The 18,006-nt window shown below is 59.7% G+C and overlaps 2 protein-coding genes and 2 pseudogenes across 3 annotated transcripts; 3 read left to right on the forward strand and 1 right to left on the reverse strand.

The window, feature by feature from the left end:
- Window positions 1-1,195: 1,195 nt before the first annotated feature.
- On the forward strand, window positions 1,196-2,131 carry LOC142875626 (olfactory receptor 226-like). The gene has a single exon (XM_076010367.1). The coding sequence runs from the start codon at window positions 1,196-1,198 to the stop codon at window positions 2,129-2,131; it is 936 nt and encodes a 311-aa protein (XP_075866482.1).
- Window positions 2,132-4,837: 2,706 nt separating this feature from the next.
- LOC142875627 (transmembrane protein 203-like) lies at window positions 4,838-10,559 on the reverse strand (annotated as a pseudogene).
- A 3,668-nt stretch (window positions 10,560-14,227) lies between these two features.
- LOC105861484 (shadow of prion protein-like) lies at window positions 14,228-15,802 on the forward strand (annotated as a pseudogene).
- Window positions 15,803-16,574: 772 nt separating this feature from the next.
- On the forward strand, window positions 16,575-17,895 carry LOC105861489 (shadow of prion protein). 2 transcript variants are annotated; one of them, XM_076009672.1, is made up of 2 exons: window positions 16,575-16,721; window positions 17,305-17,895. In XM_076009672.1, the coding sequence occupies exon 2, from the start codon at window positions 17,321-17,323 to the stop codon at window positions 17,750-17,752; it is 432 nt and encodes a 143-aa protein (XP_075865787.1). In that variant the 5' UTR covers window positions 16,575-16,721; window positions 17,305-17,320; the 3' UTR covers window positions 17,753-17,895. The 2 variants fall into 2 exon arrangements, with proteins under 2 accessions (XP_075865787.1, XP_075865786.1); XM_076009671.1 differs by having other exon boundaries at window positions 16,576-16,783.
- Window positions 17,896-18,006: the final 111 nt, after the last annotated feature.

Below are 18,006 nucleotides of genomic sequence, written 5' to 3' on the forward strand. Positions count from 1 at the left end.
GTCCGCAGTCCGCTCCGCACCCGGCCTTGGCCCGCGCCGGCTTCCCGGGGCTCCAGTCGTGCGCGCCCGCGGACACGCGCCCTGGGACCCCCGGCGCTCCTGCGGCCGCCGCCGTCGGGGGGCGCCTCTGAGCCGCCTCACTGAGGAGTTCACCTTCCCAGGTGAGGAGAGGGACCCTGGAAGGGTGGGCTAAGGGAACCCCCCGCGGTGCGAGCACAGACAGACCCTCTGCAGAGCGGGCGGGAGCGTCTGGGGCTCACCTCCCCCCGGGGGGCCGGGCTGTCCAGAGGAGCTGCTGCTGCCAGCCGCGCCCCTTCCCCTGCCTCTGCTGAGCCCCCACCGTCCACCCACCTGCCCTCGGGCACGCAACTGCAGGCATGGCTGGGCACACAGGCCGGTTGGAGCCTCCAAGCCACAGCTCCGCCCCTGCCTCAACTGCACCCTTGCAGGAGGAAGACCTCGGGACCTAAAGGTGGAGGAGCCTCTGCAAACACCCCCCTGGCTGCGTTCGCCCCTGCAGGGCGGCCTGCCACCAGGTGCTTCCCCAGGCATGAGGGGCGGCTGGCCACAGCAAGCAGCATGAACCAGCCCTACCTGGATGAGGATAGGAGGAGCCCACACCGGGCAAAGCAGGTCTTTCCTTGTGCTGTGTGAGTGCACCGGGGGGCTTCCTTGGGGGAGGGGTGAGTTGGGGGGTGCACACCAGCGTGGGTGTGTGTTCACCTGGGGTACATATGCACTAGGGGGAGGGTGCGTGCATCTGGCCATGTACCTGCATGTTGAGGCAGGTAAGATGACGCAGCTCAGGGCATACAGGTGGGTGTGTAAGAGAGGCGTAATCTGCTTACACGGGTGTGTACAGGTCCCAAGGCCCCTGGGCCAGGTGTCAGCTCTGGGTAAGTGTGCATGTCGCCCTGAGAGGTGGAGATGGCAGATAAGTTCTGCTGCAGGTCCCAAAGGCACACAGTGAGAATGCTGTCCTGTCCCTGCCTGTGCACCTGGCCTGTTCCAGGAGCCAGGGAGGGAGTTCCACGGGTCCTCAGGCAGCCACGCAGGCATGGCAGGCCTCGCCTTTGAGACCCCAGAAGGGGCTATGGGCACCAGGGTTGCAGAGGGCCTGGCCCCAACACACACCGCACCTGAGTCTCTGCTATTCCAGGGAGCTCAGAAGTGGCCTCCCCAGCCAGGGAGGACCATGAGCAACTCCAGCGGCAATCTGGTGACAGAGTTTGTCTTGCTCGGCTTCCCGGAGCTGTGCCATCTTCGAGGGCTCCTATTCGGGTTGTTCTTCACCATCTATGTGGTGACCGTCCTGGAGAACCTGGTCATCGTGGGGACCATCCGAGCCAGCAGTCAGCTGCACACGCCCATGTACTTCTTCCTGGCCAACCTGTCGGTGCTGGAGATCCTGTACACCTCGGTCACTGTCCCCAAGCTGCTGGCTGGCCTCCTGGCCCAGGTGAGCACCATCTCCTTCCCTGGCTGCCTCACCCAGCTGTTCCTCTTCCTCTCGCTCGCCTCCTCCGAGTGCTTCCTCCTGGCCACCATGGCGTGTGACCGGTACCTGGCCATCTGCCGCCCACTGCACTACCCGGCCATCATGGAATCGAGGGTCTGCCTGCACCTGGCCCTCAGCGCCTGGCTCGGTGGCTTTCTGGCCTCCTTCGTGTCCACGGCCCTCATCTCCCGCCTGACGTTCTGTGGCCCCAACGTCCTCAACCACTTCTTCTGCGACATCTCCCCCCTGCTGCGGCTCTCCTGCTCTGACACCACTGCCATCGAAATGCTGGACTTCGTGGCAGCCCTGGCTGTGCTCGCAACCTCCCTGCTGGTGACCGCGGCTTCCTACGCCCGCATCCTGGCCACGGTGCTGAGGATTCCAAGCGGCGCCGGCCGTCGGAAGGCCTTCTCCACCTGCGCCTCCCACCTGGCCGTGGTGGCCATCTTCTACACCACCACCACCTTCATGTACGCCCGGCCTCACGCCATCAGCTCCTTCGACCTCAACAAGCTGGTGTCCGTGGTCTACTCGGTGGTGACACCCCTGCTCAACCCGGTCATCTACTGCCTGAGGAACCGCGACATCAGGGAGGCCCTGGCCAAACTCCTCCGGGCCCCCGGCCCCTGCTGAGCACCCCTGCAGGATCCCTCTCCCCCTCTGCTCTGCCCACCGGCACTGCCCACTGCCCCGGGCAGGCCACAGCCCTCTCCGACCAGGGCCGCCAGCCGGCCCGAGCTGCAGAGAGCACAGAGTGGCCACAAATGAGAAAGCCTCCGAACCAACAGGGGAAGGGCCAAACAGACCCTAGACCAGGGCTTGGCCCCTCTCCCCGGGGGGTGTCAGAACCTGCACAGGGGACAGCTCCTCGCCGCAGGTGGGAGTCTGCAGGAAGGCAGGTGGGAGTCCCCAGGAAGGCAGGTGGGAGTCCGCAGGAAGGCATGTGGGAGTCCGCAGGAAGGCAGGTGGGAGTCCCCAGGAAGGCAGGTGGGAGTCCCCAGGAAGGCAGGTGGGAGTCCGCAGGAAGGCAGGTGGGAGTCCCCAGGAAGGCACGTGGGAGTCCGCAGGAAGGCAGGTGGGAGTCCCCAGGAAGGCAGGTGGGAGTCCGCAGGAAGGCAGGTGGGAGTCCCCAGGAAGGCAGGTGGGAGTCCCCAGGAAGGCAGGTGGGAGTCCCCAGGAAGGCAGGTGGGAGTCCCCAGGAAGGCAGGTGGGAGTCCGCAGGAAGGCAGGTGGGAGTCCCCAGGAAGGCAGGTGGGAGTCCGCAGGAAGGCAGGTGGGAGTCCCCAGGAAGGCAGGTGGGAGTCCCCAGGAAGGCAGGTGGGAGTCCCCAGGAAGGCAGGTGGGAGTCCGCAGGAAGGCAGGTGGGAGTCCACAGGAAGGCAGGTGGGAGTCCGCAGGAAGGCAGGTGGGAGTCCCCAGGAAGCCCCCTCTCCACTGCCGCTCCCCCGACAGGGAGTCTGGACGGTCTCTTGGGGGGAGCCTCGCTCAGGGCCAGCCTGCAGGCCCTACCCTCAAGCCCATGGCCACCTGGCAGGAGGTCCCAGCCCCCAGAGCAGACCCTGAGACCAGCCTCAGCTGCCTCCCAGGTCAGGGAAGGTCCCCAGCCAGGAGGGCAAAGATCACCACCAAACAAACACAGGTGCCGCCTCTCCTCAGAAACAAGAGTGTTGTTTTATTTGGTCCTTTTATTTAAAACGTATTAGGTCTAATGAATAGATGAGACACCGTCCATGGTTTTTCTGCCTTTTCTGTCTTTTCTGGTGCTTGAGGGCCAAAATCGAGTGAATCAAGAACTCTCCTCCCTACTGGCTGTCACCCTCGTCATGGAACTTCTCTCTGCAGTCATGGCCCCCCACTGCAACCGCCCCCGGCGTCACAGCCCGCCCCACGGTGCATCTAGCACATGTCCTTGGGGATAAATATATTCAAGAGATGCATCATGATGCATCGTGCTGTGTGTGAGAGTTTTACATTTATGTCAACGGTTTTGTGCTATAAATCTACTTTCTTACTATCTTTGTTTTATGTATTTTGAGATTATGTGATTAAGTGCATACAAATTTAGTGTTGTTTTACTATCTTGGTAAATTTAACCTTTTGTCATTAAGAAGCATTACTCTTTGTCTCTAGTCATGCTTTTTCCCTTAACCATTAAGTCTTAAAGTCTACTTTGGCATTAATACAGCTATATCAGCTTCCTATCAGTTTTATTTGCATGATATATATTTTTATCTGTACCAAGTATTCATCAATTACCTGTTAGCCTCTAACAATCTCTCCACAGTCAGCTCCCTGACGCTGGAATGGAGATTTGGCAAACCACATATCCGCTCTGCCAGCTCCTTCCTCTTTCTGTTGAGAAGCAGCTGTGGTCTTATTTTTACTCTTTTGTGGGTAATTTGGGTTTCCCCACCTCTGGAATCTTTAAGATTGTCTTGTGCTTGGTTTCCAGCTGTCTTGCCTAGATAAGCTTCTCTTTGTACTTATCACACTTTGAGTTTGTAACACTTCTAGAACTCATGACTTAATTTCTCTTATCAGTTTTTGGAAATTACTGGCCATTATTTCTTTAAATATTATATCTGCCTCATTGTTTCTCCCTGCTTCCTTGGTTCCACAGTTACACAGCATGCCAGAGCTTTCTGTAGTGTCCTCTCTGCCTGCAGCATCCTACTCTGTGCTCTTTATTCTGAATATTTTCTTCTGATCTTCCACACTACTAATTCTCTCTCTAGCCATGTCTAATCTTCTGTGTTTGAAAATGTACTTTTTGGTTCTAGAATTTCCATTTTGTTTATTTTCTACCCATTCTCTACCAAAATTCTTAATCTTGATTCAGTCCTGTGGACATGGACCTGTTCACACGTGAGTGTCAATGGTGTCCTCGTTCTCTTGGACTGTTCTCTGTCTACTCCTTGCCCAGACTGGCTCATGTTATTACCATGGCTTTCCATAATGTCTTACTATCTGGCATGCTGAGTCCCTCTTTGACCTTTGTCAAACGTTTTAGTTATTTTAGGCCTTTATTTTTCCATATAGACTTGAGAAACTCTTGGGTTCTTTTTTTTTTCAGGGAAACATTCTCTTATTTTATTTTCATCTCAGCAAATGTTCTTATTTGGCATCTGACTGGCATCAAACCGCAGACCTCAGGCCAACAAAGCTGCGCCACTCACAAACTTCCCGTTTGTAGATGCCAATGCCATGAGCATCAGAGCACCTTAGGGAGACCTAAATCTGTCTCAGGTGTGCTAATAGTGCCAGCCACAGGTGGCGAAAAAGTCTGTGAAATTGCAGTCTTTGCTCAGATAGGAAGCCAAGCCGCATCTGGACAGCAGGGTTCTTTTCTCAGGTGACAGATAAGCAGATCGGGCCCTAATGGTGCTGTTATTCAGCATTCTTCTGTCTCTAACTCAGTTGAAATGAAGCAAGGGCCTGTTCTCTCCCACAGCACAGGGGAGGAAGTACAAACTCATTTACACTTTTTAGACCTAACAAAGACAGCTAACAAAGTCTGGTCTGGACTTCTGGATGGAGCAGTGAGTTCTTAGGTTAGCCTTGCAGGCTGGAGGAAATACTCAAAAGCCCAGATTGGCAGCCTTTGTACAGGATTCCTTTCCCAGGACCCACAGAGAATACTCAAAGCCCATCAGGACATTTTACTCATATTCAGTTTCCGAATGTCAGAGGAGTTCAGAAATGTCTGGCCAGGAGCCCTTCTCAGGATCTCAATTCAGGATTGCCTACTCAAAGCATGAAATAACAGGAAATACGTTTTGAGGATTAAGGCTGTCCTTTTAGCCATGCTGAGGAAACAATTTCAGACATGACTGGTACAGGGGAAACTGGGCACTCAGCGGGCCACAAGCAGGCGTTGCCTTCAGATCAAGACCTCTTTGCTGGTGCCGTGCAGGTAGGGCCTCAGCCAGAGGTCCAGCACTCTAGCGGCCCAACTCTCTCTCTGTGGCACCTCGGAGAGAAGAGTGGACGCGACAGGCGCGGATCGCGAGCAGCCGCAGGAGAATGAAGACCGGAGACGTGATCAGGCCGAGCCAGAGCTCCCAAGTCTGCCCCTCCAGTTTCTGGCACAACAGCGTCTCGAAGACGAACTTAAGGCTAAGGACGGTGAGGATCCAGGAGAGGCGGAGCACGGCCAGCTTCTTCTCTCCATCCTGGAAGAGGCGCTCAGACACGATCGTGGTGGGAGCACTGCCAGCCTCTTCTCTCCATCCTGGAAGAGGCGCTCGGACACGATCGTGGTGGGAGCACCGCCAGCCTCTTCTCTCCATCCTGGAAGAGGTGCTCGGACACGATCGTGGTGGGAGCACGGCCAGCCTCTTCTCTCCATCCTGGACGAGGCGCTCGGACACGATCGTGGTGGGAGCACGGCCAGCCTCTTCTCTCCATCCTGGAAGAGGTGCTCAGACACGATCGTGGTGGGAGCACCGCCAGCCTCTTCTCTCCATCCTGGAAGAGGTGCTCGGACACGATCATGGTGGGAGCACCGCCAGCCTCTTCTCTCCATCCTGGAAGAGGCGCTCAGACACGATCGTGGTGGGAGCACGGCCAGCCTCTTCTCTCCATCCTGGAAGAGGTGCTCGGACACGATCATGGTGGGAGCACTGCCAGCCTCTTCTCTCCATCCTGGAAGAGGCGCTCAGACACGATCGTGGTGGGAGCACCGCCAGCCTCTTCTCTCCATCCTGGAAGAGGTGCTCGGACACGATCATGGTGGGAGCACCGCCAGCCTCTTCTCTCCATCCTGGAAGAGGTGCTCGGACACGATCATGGTGGGAGCACGGCCAGCCTCTTCTCTCCATCCTGGAAGAGGCGCTCGCACACGATCGTGGTGGGAGCACCGCCAGCCTCTTCTCTCCATCCTGGAAGAGGTGCTCGGACACGATCGTGGTGGGAGCACTGCCAGCTTCTTCTCTCCATCCTGGAAGAGGCGCTCGGACACGATCGTGGTGGGAGCACTGCCAGCCTCTTCTCTCCATCCTGGAAGAGGCGCTCGGACACGATCGTGGTGGGAGCACCGCCAGCTTCTTCTCTCCATCCTGGAAGAGGCACTTGGACACGATGGTGGTGGGAGCACCGCCAGCCTCTTCTCTCCATCCTGGAAGAGGCACTTGGACCCGATCGTGGTGGGAGCACCGCCAGCCTCTTCTCTCCATCCTGGAAGAGGCGCTCGGACACGATCGTGGTGGGAGCACTGCCAGCCTCTTCTCTCCATCCTGGAAGAGGCACACGGACACGATCGTGGTGGGAGCACTGCCAGCCTCTTCTCTCCATCCTGGAAGAGGTGCTCGGACACGATCGTGGTGGGAGCACTGCCAGCCTCTTCTCTCCATCCTGGAAGAGGCGCTCGGACACGATCGTGGTGGGAGCACTGCCAGCCTCTTCTCTCCATCCTGGAAGAGGTGCTCGGACACGATCGTGGTGGGAGCACTGCCAGCCTCTTCTCTCCATCCTGGAAGAGGCACACGGACACGATCGTGGTGGGAGCACTGCCAGCCTCTTCTCTCCATCCTGGAAGAGGCGCTCGGACACGATCCTGGTGGGAGCACTGCCAGCCTCTTCTCTCCATCCTGGAAGAGGCGCTCGGACACGATCGTGGTGGGAGCACGGCCAGCCTCTTCTCTCCATCCTGGAAGAGGCGCTCGGACACAATCGTGGTGGGAGCACGGCCAGCCTCTTCTCTCCATCCTGGAAGAGGCACTCGGACACGATCGTGGTGGGAGCACTGCCAGCCTCTTCTCTCCATCCTGGAAGAGGTGCTCGGACACGATCGTGGTGGGAGCACTGCCAGCCTCTTCTCTCCATCCTGGAAGAGGTGCTCGGACACGATCATGGTGGGAGCACGGCCAGCTTCTTCTCTCCATCCTGGAAGAGGTGCTCGGACACGATCGTGGTGGGAGCACTGCCAGCCTCTTCTCTCCATCCTGGAAGAGGTGCTCGGACACGATCGTGGTGGGAGCACTGCCAGCCTCTTCTCTCCATCCTGGAAGAGGTGCTCGGACACGATCATGGTGGGAGCACGGCCAGCTTCTTCTCTCCATCCTGGAAGAGGCGCTCGGACACGATCATGGTGGGAGCATTGCCAGCCTCTTCTCTCCATCCTGGAAGAGGTGCTCGGACACGATCGTGGTGGGAGCACGGCCAGCCTCTTCTCTCCATCCTGGACGAGGCGCTCGGACACGATCGTGGTGGGAGCACTGCCAGCCTCTTCTCTCCATCCTGGAAGAGGTGCTCGGACACGATCATGGTGGGAGCACGGCCAGCCTCTTCTCTCCATCCTGGAAGAGGCACACGGACACGATCGTGGTGGGAGCACTGCCAGCCTCTTCTCTCCATCCTGGAAGAGGCGCTCGGACACGATCCTGGTGGGAGCACTGCCAGCCTCTTCTCTCCATCCTGGAAGAGGCGCTCGGACACGATCGTGGTGGGAGCACGGCCAGCTTCTTCTCTCCATCCTGGAAGAGGCGCTCGGACACGATCCTGGTGGGAGCACTGCCAGCCTCTTCTCTCCATCCTGGAAGAGGCGCTCGGACACGATCGTGGTGGGAGCACCGCCAGCCTCTTCTCTCCATCCTGGACGAGGCACTTGGACACGATCGTGGTGGGAGCACGGCCAGCCTCTTCTCTCCATCCTGGAAGAGGCACTCGGACACGATCGTGGTGGGAGCACGGCCAGCCTCTTCTCTCCATCCTGGAAGAGGTGCTCGGACACGATCGTGGTGGGAGCACGGCCAGCCTCTTCTCTCCATCCTGGAAGAGGTGCTCAGACACGATCGTGGTGGGAGCACCGCCAGCCTCTTCTCTCCATCCTGGAAGAGGCGCTCGGACACGATCGTGGTGGGAGCACTGCCAGCCTCTTCTCTCCATCCTGGAAGAGGTGCTCAGACACGATCGTGGTGGGAGCACGGCCAGCCTCTTCTCTCCATCCTGGAAGAGGTGCTCGGACACGATCCTGGTGGGAGCACTGCCAGCCTCTTCTCTCCATCCTGGAAGAGGCGCTCGGACACGATCGTGGTGGGAGCACGGCCAGCCTCTTCTCTCCATCCTGGAAGAGGCGCTCGGACACGATCCTGGTGGGAGCACCGCCAGCCTCTTCTCTCCATCCTGGAAGAGGCGCTTGGACACGATCGTGGTGGGAGCACGGCCAGCCTCTTCTCTCCATCCTGGAAGAGGCGCTCGGACACGATCGTGGTGGGAGCACGGCCAGCCTCTTCTCTCCATCCTGGAAGAGGTGCTCGGGCACGATCGTGGTGGGAGCACCGCCAGCCTCTTCTCTCCATCCTGGAAGAGGCACTCGGACACGATCGTGGTGGGAGCACCGCCAGCCTCTTCTCTCCATCCTGGAAGAGGTGCTCGGACACGATCCTGGTGGGAGCACTGCCAGCCTCTTCTCTCCATCCTGGAAGAGGTGCTCGGACACGATCGTGGTGGGAGCACGGCCAGCCTCTTCTCTCCATCCTGGAAGAGGCCCTCGGACACGATCGTGGTGGGAGCACGGCCAGCCTCTTCTCTCCATCCTGGAAGAGGTGCTCGGACACGATCCTGGTGGGAGCACTGCCAGCCTCTTCTCTCCATCCTGGAAGAGGTGCTCGGACACGATCGTGGTGGGAGCACCGCCAGCCTCTTCTCTCCATCCTGGAAGAGGCACTCGGACACGATCGTGGTGGGAGCACGGCCAGCCTCTTCTCTCCATCCTGGAAGAGGCGCTCGGACACGATCGTGGTGGGAGCACCGCCAGCCTCTTCTCTCCATCCTGGAAGAGGTGCTCGGACACGATGTGGTGGGAGCACTGCCAGCCTCTTCTCTCCATCCTGGAAGAGGTGCTCAGACACGATCATGGTGGGAGCACGGCCAGCCTCTTCTCTCCATCCTGGAAGAGGCACTCGGACACGATCGTGGTGGGAGCACCGCCAGCCTCTTCTCTCCATCCTGGAAGAGGCGCTCGGACACGATCGTGGTGGGAGCACGGCCAGCCTCTTCTCTCCATCCTGGAAGAGGCACTCGGACACGATCGTGGTGGGAGCACCGCCAGCCTCTTCTCTCCATCCTGGAAGAGGCGCTCGGACACGATCGTGGTGGGAGCACCGCCAGCCTCTTCTCTCCATCCTGGAAGAGGCACTCGGACACGATCGTGGTGGGAGCACCGCCAGCCTCTTCTCTCCATCCTGGAAGAGGTGCTTGGACACGATCGTGGTGGGAGCACGGCCAGCCTCTTCTCTCCATCCTGGAAGAGGCGCTCGGACACGATCGTGGTGGGAGCACGGCCAGCCTCTTCTCTCCATCCTGGAAGAGGTGCTCGGACACGATCCTGGTGGGAGCACTGCCAGCCTCTTCTCTCCATCCTGGAAGAGGCGCTCGGACACGATCGTGGTGGGAGCACGGCCAGCCTCTTCTCTCCATCCTGGAAGAGGTGCTGGGACACGATCGTGGTGGGAGCACCGCCAGCCTCTTCTCTCCATCCTGGAAGAGGCACACGGACACGATCGTGGTGGGAGCACCGCCAGCCTCTTCTCTCCATCCTGGAAGAGGCGCTCGGACACGATCGTGGTGGGAGCACGGCCAGCCTCTTCTCTCCATCCTGGAAGAGGCACACGGACACGATCGTGGTGGGAGCACCGCCAGCCTCTTCTCTCCATCCTGGAAGAGGCACACGGACACGATCGTGGTGGGAGCACCGCCAGCCTCTTCTCTCCATCCTGGAAGAGGCGCTCGGACACGATCGTGGTGGGAGCACGGCCAGCCTCTTCTCTCCATCCTGGAAGAGGCACACGGACATGATCGTGGTGAAGTAGGTGCTGAGCCCATCAGCCGCGAAGAAGGGCACGAACACGTTCCACCAGGAGAGGCCCGGGGCCAGGCCGTCCACACGCAGTCAAGCAGCACGGAGAGCACCGACAGGGCCAGCAGGTGTACGAGCATTTCGAAGGTAGCGAACCCCAGCCACTGCACCTGCTGATGGAGTGAGAAGAGCATCTCGCTGGTTTAGCCGGGCTGGGGCCCAACAGATCGTGCCTCCCGCGGGGCTGAGCCTCCCATCCCTGGGGGCCTCGGAGCCTGCCGCCACCACTGCGCACAAGAGGTGAAGAGCGGCCCCGCCCGCCCCGGCCCTCAGGCCAGGTGTGCTGCCGATTCCTGGGCCAGGCCCCAGACCCAACACTGGCCACTGAGAAGTCTGCCTGCCGCGCACAGACGACATGCCCCACCCGGCCACTCTTGGGTTCTGTACTAGTTTGCTAATAACATAACAAAGTGCCAATGATTTTGTGCTATAAATCTCCTTTCTTACTATTTTTGCTTTATGTATTTTGAGATTGTGTGATTAAGTGCATACAAATTTAGTGTTGTTTTACTATCTTACTAAATTTAACCTACAGATAGTAGGTATAGATAGCAGCTTAAACAACGGACATTTATGTCCTCACAACTTGGCAGGTGGTTCCTCCTGAGGCCTCTGCCCTTGTCTTGTAGATGCATCTTCCCTGTGTCTTCACGTGGTCGTCCCTCTGTGGGCGTCTGGGTCCTAATCTCCTCTTTTTTTTAGACAGTCTCACTCTGTTGCCAGGGCTAGAGTGCCGTGGTGTCATCCTAGCTCACAGCAACCTCAAACTCTGGGGCTCAAGCGATCCTCCTGCCTCAGCCTCCCGAGTAGCAGCGACTACAAGCATGCGCCACCATGCCTGGCTAATTTTTTCCTATATATTTTTAGTTGTCCAATTAATTTATTTCTATTTTTTAGTAGAGATGGGGTCTCGCTCTTGCTCAGGCTGGTTTCTAACTCCTGACCTTAAGCGATCCTCCCGCCTCGGCCTCCCAGAGTGCAATAGGATTATAGGCGTGAACCACCATGGCTGGCCCTCATCATCTTGTTCAGGACAATTGTCAGATTGGATTAGCACCAACATCAGTGACCGCATGTAACCTTAATTACCCTTTAATAACGGCCCTATCTCCAAGTACAGTCACATTCTGCAGTCCCAGGGAGTAGGGCTTCAACGTACGCATGGGGGGCGAAATTCAGCCCATAACAGATTCTTTTAAAAATTATGATGAGTTTTTTTATTGTAATTTTATTAGATTTATGGGTCAATTTGTGAAGAACTGTCGCCTTCACAACATGAAGCTGCCCTGTCCTTGCTCCCTGCACCCGTGCAGATCTCCTTTGTGTCTCTAGTAGCTGCTCATGTTCTCCTCGGAGGCCTTTTGCACTGTGCAAGGTTGATTGTGGTGTTGGCTGCTCCTGAGACCGGCATATTATTTTACATTTTCCTGCTATTTCTTGTTCTAACAGAGAAACCCCACCATCTTTCATCAAGTCTGAGACTCACATCTGGCTGCAAGTCACAAAGCATCCAGGCGGCAATTGCTTAAACAAACGGGACAAGGCCCAGCACTCAGCAATACGGGGTGACGGGGCCGCCCAGCTGTGTCCCGGGGACCCGCCCAGCCACTGACTCGGGGCCCTGCGGTGGCCACCCCGTCCCAATCCAGGCAGGGAACAAGGAAAAAGGACAAGAGCAGAGAGGTTCTGCATAGCCCCTCTTCTTCGTGGGGACAAAGGCCCTCCCCGGAACGGCAGGCACACGTGTCCTGTGGCCCCCCCAGCGGCGGGGCAGGGAGCAGGTGGCCTGTGGGGGTCGGGGCAAGGTCTGAGCTGCAGCCACGGGACCCACCTGCCCTTCCACGGCCACCTTGTCTCTGCCGGCAGCCCTGCCCACCCTGTGTTAAACAGAAGTGGTAAAAGCAGGCGAGCTTTTCTCGACCATACTTCTTAAAAAATACATTTAAAGGCCCCCCACTAAGTACTTCTGCTGACGTTCACTTTTACCGAGTAAATTTTTAAAAATCACTTCTATGACTCGTTTTCTTGGCATTTTACCCCATAAATGAATGTTGATTAAAATCAATACTTTGTCTTCTTTTTTGGAGAAAATCATATTTTCCCCTTTGATCCACTCATTGGCAAAGTACATCCACATACTTTTTGTGAACTAAAATGCTCACCACCACCCCCAACCGACTGACTGAATGGACCCCCTCGAGGCCAAAGGAATATTCTAGGGCAAAGTTGCCTGCCAGGAGGAGAGAGGTCAGACCTGCCTTATCATGCCCCCCTCCCTTCTTGGAGACTTCCTTTGTAACCCATTAACAGGCCTAAGGGTATGCAAGACAAACCTGCAGGTCCTCAATTTATGCAACAAATGGTGGCTTACCTCTGGTAGACAGTTTATGTGAAAACATTCCAAGTCTTTAGACAAAGCTTCATGTATTTAGCCAATTACAATCTAAAGAATCTTTAAACCCACCTATAACCTGTAAGCCCCCGCTTTGAGATGGCCCTCCTTTTTGGGCCAAACCAATGTATGCCTCCCACATATTGATTGATGGGTTTACCAGTAACCCTTGTCTATAAAATGTATAAAAACCAAACTGTAACCCAGCCACAAGGAGTCCACTTGCCCAAGGCCTCTTGGCAGTGGCTCCGGGTCATGGTCCTCAAATTTGGCTCAGAATAAATCTCTTTAAAATTATTTTGCAGAGTTCGGATTTTTTTTTTCGTTGACATTTGTGATACAAAACCACCCTGAACATGACTTCATCATGCGGTACTTTTCGACGCACCATTAAATTCATTTTGTTACCATTTTATTCAAACATAAAAAGCCTAAGTGTTTCCTGTGCTTCCCTCACACACCTTCACACATGCCGGCCACATCTCAGGACAGGCTTCAGAGCCATGAGGCCAGCTGAGAGCCTCCCTGGCCCTTTCCCACCGTGTATATCCATGATTCTGCTTTGTCTCTGTCCTCACCCCTGGAAAACCCAGATTCAGCCCAAAACTGGCCCCCAGGGTGCCAGAGAAATTTCTTTAACTTTACAATTCAATACTTGAGGGGTTTTGTGGGGGTATTGCAATAATTTGTTATCTCAAAAATTCTTTTTTAGTATTTTTATTCCTTCATCACAGTGCTTGTTCTTATTTTACAAATATATTATCTCCCCCAGTCTCACTGAGTGTCCCCAAGTGGATGGGTGGGGACAAGGCCCAATGTCCACAGGTGAGAAGGGAAAGAGGGTCCCTGAGGCAGGAGCAGACCCTGGAAGGCAAGGTGGCCCCATTTCAAGAGAACCCAGGTCCAACCAGGCAGAGCCCGGGACACACCTCTTGGCTTGGACAGTCAACTTACAGGTGACCCTGCTGTGAAATGGCCATAGGGAGGCCACCTGGTGGGGCCTGAACAGTGGATGAGGCCTGGAACAGCAGAATCACCATAAGGGCCCCAAATCATGGCAAGTGGGGGAGGGGCCCACACCCCCTTGCCCACGGGGAAGGGCACAGACCTGGGAAGGGGGCCTCCTGGCTTGGGGCCCTGGACAGGCATCCTCGCCCCAGAGCATAGGCGCTAAGAGGTGGGCGCTGGGACACATCCAGGGGGTGGGGATGAGGGTGTGAGAAGAGGGAGGGAGGGGCCTGGTGGGGGAGGGGAGGAGGAGGCAGGGGATGATTGAGGAGGAATGAAACGCGGCGGGCCGGTGCCACCGGAATAGGGCCCCGTGCGCCCTGGTGACTGGAGAGTGGGAAGTGGGGTGGGGGCTGGTGAGGCAGTGGATGGTAAGGAGGACGGGGTGCAGCCAGCAAGGGGGCCGGGTTGGCGAGCAGGGCCGCGCCCTCCGCCGAGCCCCACCCATCTCCTCCCACCCCGTCTCGCTGGGATGGGCCTCGGCGACCGCCCGCCCCCAAGCCCAGGGCGGAGGCCTCGCGCAAAATCCGGCGCCGCGGCTGGCGCTCGGTGAAGGATCTTCCCTGCAGCAGCCGCTCTGGGCCGCGGTTCCGACCCGAGTCCGCTGCGGGTAAGGCCCGGCGGTGGGGCCCAGTTGCGAGCCGGAAGCTGGGACTGCGCCCGCGGGCCGAGGTAGAGGCGCGGCGTGGGACCGGCGGTGCGGGGCGGAGGGCCGAGCCGTTGGCCTGATCGCTGCGCCCGCAGCCGGCCCAGTCCTTGGTCAGGCTGCTGGGCCGGGCGGCAGGAAAGGCGAGGAGCGCGAGGCGGGGACTGCAGGGGTGGTCCACAGGGCCCAGGCCTGCCCGGACCAAGCCCGAGCGGTGTCACCAGCCGCGCGTCCTCCGCGCCGCTGCCCTGGCCCGTGCCCAGTGCGCGCTGCCCCGCCGCGGGCCCGGAAGGCTCGGAGCCAAGGCTCTGAGGGGTCCGGGATGCCAGGCCCAGGCACGCGGCCGGTCCCTTCTCCGGACCCTGACCTGGGTGAGCCCCGGGTCCCGGATGCCAAGCCCTCCAAACGCAACGCCCCACCCCCGACGAGGCGGGTCCACCCAGAGAGCATTTGTGCAAAGCCCAAGGAGCCCTGTCCCCAGGCTGAGCCCCCTGAGCTTCATAGCTGAGGTCCGTTTCCCTCTTCCTGCAGGTTTTGCCCCACGAAGATGAACTGGGCAGCCGCGACCTGCTGGGCTCTGCTGCTGGCCGCTGCCTTCCTCTGCGACGGCAGCGCAGCCAAGGGCGGCCGTGGAGGGACCCGGGGCAGTGCCCGGGGAGGGCGCGGGGCGTCGAGGGTACGCGTGAGGCCCGCGCCTCGCTACAGTGCCCCGGGCTCCTCCCTGCGCGTGGCAGCGGCGGCGGCTGAGGGGGGCGGCCGCGGGCCTGGCAGCCGGGACAGGCTGGAGGAGGGCGTCGGGGCCCAGGGAGTACGGCCTGGAGGAGGACGAGGACTGGGTGCCTGGTGGCAACGGGTCTGGAACAGCCAGGAGGAGGGCGTCGGGGCCCAGGGAGTACGGCCTGGAGGACGACGAGGACCGGGTGCCTGGTGGCTACAGGACGGGACGGGACATCACCAGCTACCCAGCGTGGACTTGGGGCACAGGGCCCAGGACGCGCCTCTGCCTGCTGCTGCACGGAGCCCTGGGCGCCCTGAGGCTGAGGCAGCCCTAGGCCTGGCTGGGCTCCCGGTCCAGATCCGGCCCACAGCCCACACCGTCACCCAGGGCGCCCTGGCCCACTCGAGAGGCCACTGTGCTGAGCACGCCTGCCCTTGGCTGCTTAGGCACTTGGGGCCCACAGCACTGCCTGGACATTCTGGCCAGGGGGCAGGAGCTGCAGCCTCTCCCACCCATGGACCTGCTGTCCCCCAAAACAGCAGATTCAGCTCAAAACTGGACCCTGAGTTCTCTGCCCTTCTCTCTCGCATTTGCTGTCTTTTGTCAGAGAAATTACCTTAACTTTACAATTCAATCCTTCTGGGGTTTTGTGGGGGTTTTGTAATAATTTGTTATCTCAAAAATTCTTTTTTAGTATTTTTTATTCCTTCATCACAGTGCTTGTTCTTATTTTACATATACATTATCTCCCCCAGTCTCTCTGAGTGTCCCCAAGTGGATGGGTGGGGACAAGGCCCAATGTCCACAGGTGAGAAGGGAAAGAGGGTCCCTGAGGCAGGAGCAGACCCTGGAAGGCAAGGTGGCCCCATTTCAAGAGAACCCAGGTCCAACCAGGCAGAGCCCGGGACACACCTCTTGGCTTGGACAGTCAACTTACAGGTGACCCTGCTGTGAAATGGCCATAGGGAGGCCACCTGGTGGGGCCTGAACAGTGGGTGAGGCCTGGAACAGCAGAATCACCATAAGGGCCCCAAATCATGGCAAGTGGGGGAGGGGCCCACACCCCCTTGCCCACGGGGAAGGGCACAGACCTGGGAAGGGGGCCTCCTGGCTTGGGGCCCTGGACAGGCATCCTCGCCCCAGAGCATAGGCGCTAAGAGGTGGGCGCTGGGACACATCCAGGGGGTGGGGATGAGGGTGTGAGAAGAGGGAGGGAGGGGCCTGGTGGGGGAGGGGAGGAGGAGGCAGGGGATGATTGCTGAGGATTGAAACGCGGCGGGCCGGTGCCACCGGAATAGGGCCCCGTGCGCCCTGGTGACTGGAGAGTGGGAAGTGGGGTGGGGGCTGGTGAGGCAGTGGATGGTAAGGAGGACGGGGTGCAGCCAGCAAGGGGGCCCGGTTGGCGAGCAGGGCCGCGCCCTCCGCCGAGCCCCACCCATCTCCTCCCACCCCCGTCTCGCTGGGATGGGCCTCGGCGACCGCCCGCCCCCAAGCCCAGGGCGGAGGCCTCGCGCAAAATCCGGCGCCGCGGCTGGCGCTCGGTGAAGGATCTTCCCTGCAGCAGCCGCTCCGGGCCGCGGTTCCGACCCGGGTCCGCTGCGCGTAAGGCCCGGCGGTGGGGCCCAGTTGCGAGCAGGAGGCCGGGACTGCGCCCGCGGGCCGAGGTAGAGGCGCGGCGGGGGAACCGGCGGTGCGGGGACCGGCGATGCGGGGAGGAGGGCCGAGCCGCCGGCCTGATCGCTGCGCCAGCAGTCGGCCCAGTCCTTGGTCAGGCTGCTGGGCCGGGCGGCAGGAAAGGCGAGGAGCATGAGGCGGGGACTGCAGGGGTGGTCCACAGGGCCCAGGCCTGCCCGGACCAAGCCCGAGCGGTGTCACCAGCCGCGCGTCCTCCGCGCCGCTGCCCTGGCCCGTGCCCAGTGCGCGCTGCCCCGCCGCGGGCCCGGAAGGCTCGGAGCCAAGGCTCTGAGGGGTCCGGGATGCCAGGCCCAGGCACGCGGCCGGTCCTTTCTCCGGACCCTGACTTGAGGGAGCCCCGGGTCCCGGATGCTAAGCCCTCCAAACGCAACGCCCCACCCCCGACGAGGCAGGTCCACCCAGAGAGCATTTGTGCAAAGCCCAAGGAGCCCTGTCCCCAGGCTGAGCCCCCTGAGCTTCATAGCTGAGGTCCGTTTCCCTCTTCCTGCAGGTTTTGCCCCACGAAGATGAACTGGGCAGCCGCGACCTGCTGGGCTCTGCTGCTGGCCGCTGCCTTCCTCTGCGACGGCAGCGCAGCCAAGGGCGGCCGTGGAGGGGCTCGGGGCAGTGCCCGGGGAGGGCGCGGGGCGTCGAGGGTGCGCGTGAGGCCCGCGCCTCGCTACAGTGCCCCGGGCTCCTCCCTGCGCGTGGCAGCCGCGGCGGCTGCGGGGGCAGCAGCAGGGGCGGCCGCGGGCCTGGCGGCTGGAACAGGCTGGAGGAGGGCGTCGGGGCCCAGGGAGTACGGCCTGGAGGACGACGAGGACCGGGTTCCTGGTGGCAACGGGACTGGACGGGACATCTACAGCTACCGAGCATGGACTTCGGGCACAGGGCCCGGGCCTCGCCTCTGCCTGCTGCTTGGAGGCGCCCTGGGTGCCCTGGGGCTACTGCCGCCCTAGGCCTGGCTGGGCTCTGGGACCAGATTGGGCCCACAGCCCACACCCTCAGGCAGGTCCCTCTGGCCCACTCGAGAGGCCACTGTGCTGGCCACCCCTTCCTTTGGCTGCCCTTAGGCTTGGGGCCCAGAGGGCTGCCTGGGCATTCTGGCCAGGGAGCAGGAGCTGCAGCCTCTCCTACCCACAGACCTGCTGTCCTCCAACCTCCCCAAGTCCGTCCCCAAACTCCCTACTTCCCTCCTACCAAGGACCAGCAG

This window comes from Microcebus murinus, chromosome 14, assembly GCF_040939455.1.
Source record: "Microcebus murinus isolate Inina chromosome 14, M.murinus_Inina_mat1.0, whole genome shotgun sequence".
In the NCBI taxonomy this organism is placed as follows: Eukaryota; Metazoa; Chordata; class Mammalia; order Primates; family Cheirogaleidae; genus Microcebus; species Microcebus murinus.

Coding starts and splice junctions, on each gene's coding strand:
- LOC105861489 (XM_076009672.1), top strand. CDS start 17,321: ATGAACTGGGCAGCCGCGACCTGCTGGGCTCTGCTGCTGGCCGCTGCC.
- LOC142875626 (XM_076010367.1), top strand. CDS start 1,196: ATGAGCAACTCCAGCGGCAATCTGGTGACAGAGTTTGTCTTGCTCGGC.